The following is a 7,230-nucleotide window of genomic DNA, read 5'->3' as shown; positions in this document are numbered from 1 at the left end:
TAAAACATAGAATTTTCTAGAAATAATACGCATGACCCTTTTAAAATACAAATGTTTACCGGGACAATTTCAATGAAGACAAAGGTCCTGTGTGCCTGTTTTTGTGGCCTTTCAATAGTTCAGTTTTCCCATCCTTGTACGGAATTTGATTGCAATATTCATTTAAGCATAATGAATCACAATATTTGGGGGCGGATTACTCACTGGCTAACTCCAGCAGTAGGGGGCGGTTCATAGCTGTTTGTCTCTGGGTGCTCCGTGGTGTTGTTTATTGCCTCCCTACGCTCATTCTGGCAGTATACAGCTGCCGGGGACCGGCCAGCACCAGTCGCAGGGGAGGGGCAGACGTAACTGTTTCCCCGGCTTGTGGCAGGCTGACTGCGGTGGTTTTCATCATAGACGGCGGACGGAGTGTCCGTCTCACTTCTGCGCGGGACAGCAGGGTCGTAGCTACCGGCCATAGGAGACGCTACGGAGTTACAGACCGTCGCAATAGTGTCATGCTGGCCATATGTGTTAGACAGGGTACGGTCTGGGTTAGTGGCAGGGGAGTTGTAGCAACGTGCCTTACGGGTTCGCTTAGCGGCGCTGTCATTCTGCTGGTAGGCAGAGGACTGGGTGGCACCTGGTTTAGGGAGAATGATTGGGTGCTGGTAGCAGGTTTTGCCTGACTTATCGCTGCCGTTTTGACCATAGCCGGGTACAACTGCCCCTTCCCTGCTTGGTGTCTGACGGGGACGCTCGGCGCTGTACGGGCGGGACGGTACGGGGTGAGTCTGCGCGCGGGGGCGGCCTGGGTACGCTGCGCAAAGCTTTGCCTGTCCGTACGGGACGGCTTCTGACTGAGAAGACCCAGCCCTGTGCAAGTCAGGGTGGTCTTGGAAGCCACCTTCAGCGTAAGGGCTGATGACTGATTCTGATTCATCCAAGCTGTCGTGATCCTCGAAACCACCTTCAGCGTACGGACTGATCACTTGTTCATCCAAGGTGCCAACTGGCCCCTTTGAACAAAGACCATTGCCATTGCGGGGTGAATTTGAACGGTTATCAGGGGCTTTGCGTCCAAACCTACGCTTGATACACCTGACACAGAACAACACCCCGGGCCCCACCGCAACAGCCGGTAACCAGATAATAGATGACAACACTATGTTCCATGTGCAGATGCCCCCTTCATAAGCATTATCACTTTTACTGATGGTCAGTGGTGTTGTGCTGATGCCGGTGTGCACCGGTGGTGTGCTCGTGGTGGTTGAGAATGGTGTGGTGTAGATGAATGACGGTTCTGTAGCCTGGAGTGTTGTGATGCCAGAGTGTGTGCCTTCACTTGTCATGAAAACCACAGTGTCAGACCCAGTTTCCGAAGAAGCCGCACAAGTGGTGTTCCCAAAGGCCAAGGGCCCGGTAGTCTCAAGCCAAAGGGTGAAGCTGGACCTCCCCATGTAGTTAGAACAAAGGCTGTGATTTCCTGAGGCCCCCAACAGGTTATCTGCTGGTCCCTTACACTTAACCCAGCCCTCAGCCTTTAGGTCGGTCACCACTCTCACGGTTTGGTTGCCTGTCGGCAGAGTAGCGTGTGTTGTCGTGTTTGTGTCGTACGTTATGTCGTGTGTGTGTTTCGAGTCGTTAGGGAAGGTCCAAGACACCTGCGGCAACTGCTCCCAATACACCCTGCCCACCATTGAGTACTTGTATCCAGGGTTGTGTTCGGCCTTCAGAATCTCAACCATTGGTGGGGGGCAGGGCAGGGTGTGACTGGGAGAGGCTGGCGCGGGGAGGTCCCGCATCAGCGCCGAGGCGGGACAGCTCCGGGTTCCCGGGGGGAAATCTAGTAAACGCATGAAACGCTGCTTGAACTTTGGGTAGTCCCCCTCGTAGTCGTAAAGCCAATCATTCGCACACGTACAGCGCGGTCGGTTGGACAGGTGGATTCCCCATGTAAATGGCAACGCCCTGCCTTCCAACACAATAGCGGCAATACCGTTTTTACGGGCTATGAGTTTGGCGGGAAAGGACGATTTGAACCACCCGCCAGAAAGGAAGGTCAGCCTGTTTTCTGCAAGGTTCAGGCCATCCAATTCGGTGTTTGAGTGGAACGCACCGGCAGCAATGTGGGAGATTCTGTTACCCTTCAGGTTCAGGACCTCCAGCCGCTCAAGCCCGTGGAGCATCCCCACACCGATCGACTGAAGTTTGTTCTCTACGGCGCGGACATATACTACGGACTTGATCATCTGCAAGGTCCCCGGGGCTACGTTAGTGATAAGATTGGCACTTACGTCAACGCACCGCGGCTGCACTCCTCGGAAAGCGTCAGGCGACATCGTCAGGATTTGGTTGTCCACCAGGATGATGTATGACAACCTGGGCAACCCATCAAGGCAGCCATCCTGCAGCAGAACAATTTGTTATACATTATTAAAACTATTGATCGGTATGTCAGCCTTTTAATCTTTAGTACGTTTTCTCTATCACCTCATTGCTAAAAGACTGGATCCATGCATCTAGTGATGTCTTTATTTCACATACAAATAAAATGCCTGGGCCTTTGATGATTGGTTGTCCTCATATTTCGCTTAGATTTGGCCAACCAATTCACCTCCTCAAATTCTGAAGACATGTTCAATACAGACGGATAAAATATGTGTCTTTTTTAGCAGAAAAGCGACTAAGACACCGTAAACAAGTTTAGGTAAAAGGCTGTGACATCAAGCTATGAAAAATAAACGACAAGCAATGTTCAACTTGACAATACAAATCGCTGAAGAGTATACTACGGAATGCATGATTTTTTTCTATCCCACCTCCAGATGTGTCAGGTTGTTCTCCAACAGCAGCAGATACTCGAGGCTCTCCATCCCAGCAAACGTGCCGTTCTTCAGAGTCTCGACATTGCTCCGCCAGATGACCAGGGTAGATACCTGTGGCAACTTAGCAAACGCCCCTACCTCTATTGCCGTTAGGTTACAATCCACAAACCACAACCTGCACTTGCTACCACATGGGATCTGAAACAGGATCTCTGCTTTGTCAGGGCCAAGCTTACCGACGTTGTTCTCAACGATCATGATGTCGGTTATGGATTGTGGAGGAGAACCCCCCTGGATGGGCCTTGTTTCGTTTGAACAGACTTGGCAAGATTGGAAAGCCTGGCCCAAACCAACGGTATTAAAGGGACCTTTGTAGCTGTAAGCCTCAAACGGGTCTTTGGTCCACTTGTACCGGTACACTCCAATGTCATACCGGTACACACGACCATCACTACCGCTGTCACCTACACCACACTTTGCCACGGGCACTTGACGGCAGCTCTGCCAGCTACCGGCGTCGGCCCGAGGTACTAGTAGCTGCATAAGCAGCAACAATGAGACTTTCACCATAAGCTTCATCGCCATAACCATTAATACACCATGTTTTTCATAGCAAAGAGCCACAACAGAAGATTATATTGCAATATCTCCCTTACCTTTTGGTGTAACAAAGGGTTTGTACACACCTGTAGGTTAGCCTGGACAGCACAAACCGCAGCTCTGTTCTCTGCCGTGGCTCAGGAGCGCTCTAGCTAACCCGACCCGACCTCATGGCTTGTCTCGGGTTTTGATTGATTAAGTCTTCGTTATGCCAGGGACAACCGTTGACCAATCAGCACGGTCCAAACGGCGGCGGTGTAAAATAATGAAAGCATTCCCGGGAAAGAAAATTCACGAGCCGGTTGCTTTATCAAATGTTTCTTAACAGTATTGAAGTCATAAAAGCATTCCAAGGGAAGAGCTATTCTCGAGCCGCATGATTTACCAGATTGCTTCACGGCCTTGAAAGAACAGAAGAACAGAATCATTCTCAGGTAAATACTGTAATTCACTTTATGTTTACGGTAGCAAAATTTCACGGTCTAAGATCGAGAAAAATGGAACACCCGTGCCCATAATATCACCAGGGTCCATAATATCGCCACCTTGAGAAATAATGTGGTTTAAGATATTTTACTGCAACATACTTTTGGTATGCAATCCTACACACCTCAAATGTACATACCTAGGGTATGCTGCAGTAAAAATATATTTAAGCACACTATTTCTCAAGGTGGCGATATTATGGACTATGGTGATATAATGGACACGGTTGTGACATGTTCATTGAACTATACGTTCACCTTAGTGCAAGGTGTAGGAAAAAGAAAGTCCAGGAATTATTTGTTAACTGTATTGATAAGTTCACTGCACTCAAGTGACAGTGAAAACAGTAAACACAAAAGTACAGTGAAAAAATCGCAAACTCTACCACATCATCATCTTATCATCTTGTCGTGCGAGATTCACGTAAGCTCGTGACTTTTCCGCTAGCCCTCTCTATCCTCCATAGCCCTGGGCAGGTCTTCTGCAAACCTTATACTCACACAGTTGGTGTATGTTGGTTGTGTAAGGTCTGCCTACACTAGCATGCCCATGTTTAGGTGCCCAGAGAGGGACGTCACTAACAATCTCTTCCTTACTTCTCCAAGAATGATCAGCAAAATGACGTCTCCTCTCAGGCATGACTTCAGATGGGGGTGGGGTGTGTGTATACAGCATTTCCTTTGAGGGATCAATGTTTTTTCCAGGAGATGTTCAGGGCGACACGCAGCAACTATGTATATGCCCTGTCCAGCTCTACCACATATTGCTTAGAACAGTGTGTATGAAGGAAAACACACTAGTAAACAAAATTGTAATGGAGACAAACGTTTGGGGAAATTAGCTACACTGTTAGGAAATGACACTGCTTTCACAGCTGTATGTTAAGTGTGAAAATTAAATGAAAAAAATGGAAAAGACATGGATTCCTAATTTAATTCATCACCTTGTATATAAGAAATAAAATAAACATTGCACCAGGCACCCTTTGCTTGTGGGGTTGTAAAAAATATAATGAAGACGAACTCCTTGATGTAGCCTCCAAATTCTACCCAAACTTTCACACATATACAAATAAAAAGAAAAAAACCACTCTCCTCTTAACATCCTAAATCCACAAATTACAGAAAAAGTGGGGTCCTTTGTCTTCTTCTGTCTTCAAGAAGAGAAGTCAAACCTAGTAGTTTTACTAGTAGTTTCTTAGTAGTTATCAGTAGTTTGTATGTGTACCAATTGTCTGTTTTTATACCATATGTTTCTTCTGTTCCTGCAATTAGCCCTCGGGCAAGAATTTGCAATGAACAATTAAAATATAGACTTTGCTTTGGTGGTTAAGGAATCATCAACAATATCGATTGATGGTATGATGCCCACTGTGCATCAGAAAAACCAAAATCAACCAAAATTACCCTTGGAAAAAGACATTTGATATCGTTTTGAAATAATTGTCAATAGCTGTCATTTTCTTTTTTTGTGCGTGCCCCCTTCCCCACTCACACCCTCTTTATATAGCGCCCTCCGGAAACTGCAGCCGGCTTAATCCGGAACGCAGTTAATTAGTATAATCTATACACGGACAGGAAAGACTTCACGATCTGAATTATACAGTCTAAAATCATAAACCTCTCGTGTCCCACGATGCCGTTTATTCCTTGTTACATCTTACATGTATATACAATGTTCCAGAATAGCCAGGCTTGAAGATGTGTGCCAGTACTACCCCAAAGGTCGTTAAATATTCAAAATGGCGGATTTAAAATGGCGAATGATTTTATTCTCTGCAGGATGCTTACACACACGTGATTTTGACGTACCCAATACGCACTTTTCAAATAGCAAGGAGTAGTGCAGTAATAATAATAATAATGCTTTGCTCCAGCTCGCGTTTTCAACAACACCGCTTCACCCTACTCTTCTTCATAGGTGTGTTGGGTATCAAGAGCATGCTGAGCAATTCGCGGGGAAATTACAACTAAAAATGACTATTACAACTCTCAATGAAAAATACATTATGACATTTACATGTCTTGCATGTAAATGTTATAGTATTTACATCATTTTTACTTATTCAGGATCTTCACCCAGGAAACCTACTACGCAAAAGTAATGAAAATCTTATTCATCCCTGTCATTTTCTTCCATTTAATTTTTTTTTTATTTATTCCGACATGTAATCACCAGACGTAGTGACGACACACTCAAGTTTCTTCATCTTATATTAATGCCGACACCAAAACAGAGGAGAGATACATTACAGGACAATACTGATTTACACTTGAGTTAAGTGAGGAAAGTCGTGTAAAGTGCCTTTCCCAAGGGCACAAGATCGGTGGCATGTCAGGACTCGAACCCGGGACTCTTAGTTCCGAGTCGTGCACTCTGCCTACGCCACACGACCCCTCTACCATGATTAAGACCGAGTCTGCAGATCAAGAAAAGCTACAAGAGGGTCCAATCCAACAACATTTTCCCCCAGCCCAAATGTTACCTTGTACTGGAGCTGTTGTATATGTATGAAGCACTCACAGCATACTGTTAATGAGAAAATTCCGAAGTGCTTTGAGCGGGAGTTACATGTGAAATACCATATCCACTCTCCAGACAATTAAAGTGTCGATGTTTTAACGTAGAGACCAGCGATGATCTTTTACCAATCAATCTTCGACAACAAGGTAGAATTTTGTGTTACTATGGCAACGGGTTTCTGACTAAGGAAGGAAAGAAGTTTTTTTTTTTGACAAATCATTAATTGAGAGGCGGTATTATGTTTTCGGTGAGCGACGCGAGTAATATGCCACGGAGGGAGTTTTTGCCACGGAGCGGGAAACCCTCTCTTCATGGCAAAAACTCCCTTAGCGACAAACAGGGTGGTAAAATCTGGGCCCCAATATCCTCACCTGCTTTAGAACCCGAATCGTGCTCGATATGACGTAATTCGAATCGAAGGGCGTTCGATCCGGGGTCACCCGCGGTCATTTATAGTAAACCCGGGGTTTTAGGCCCTTTGTACACAAGTACTTCATAACAGAAAAGAATCACAATATCACAAATACAAACCGTTTCCTAAAAAATACATGTACGCCTAACATTTTGTTGTGGACATGAAACATAAAGCTACTGTCGTAAACGTGGGGGACCTTGAATATAGTAATGATTCTTCACGCTAGTATGAATGTCACACTCCCCACTTTCGGGCAAGATGACATGTCTGCAAAACTCGTTTAAACATGGAAGCACGGATAGCCCAACATACCTCATTGACGGCTCAAAAATGACTGTAATAGTTTTCCCGACAATCGTGTTTTAGGGATTTTTTAAAGATGCGCTCGAATTTGAA

The 7,230-nt window shown here is 45.7% G+C and overlaps 1 protein-coding gene across 1 annotated transcript; it reads right to left on the bottom strand.

Annotated features, from left to right (window-relative positions):
- Positions 1-200: 200 nt before the first annotated feature.
- Positions 201-3,395, bottom strand: LOC109472023. Its single transcript, XM_019771594.1, has 2 exons — positions 2,805-3,395; positions 201-2,390 (listed from the first exon to the last, which is right to left on the bottom strand). Exons 1-2 carry the CDS (start codon positions 3,393-3,395, stop codon positions 201-203), a joined length of 2,781 nt encoding a protein of 926 aa, XP_019627153.1.
- Between the last annotated feature and the right edge of the window lie 3,835 nt (positions 3,396-7,230).

This window comes from Branchiostoma belcheri, unplaced genomic scaffold, assembly GCF_001625305.1.
Source record: "Branchiostoma belcheri isolate BF01 breed outbred unplaced genomic scaffold, Haploidv18h27 scaffold261, whole genome shotgun sequence".
NCBI lineage: Eukaryota > Metazoa > Chordata > Leptocardii > Amphioxiformes > Branchiostomatidae > Branchiostoma > Branchiostoma belcheri.
The sequence above is the reverse complement of the archived record's forward strand: the minus strand, read 5'-3'. Positions and strand labels throughout refer to the sequence as shown.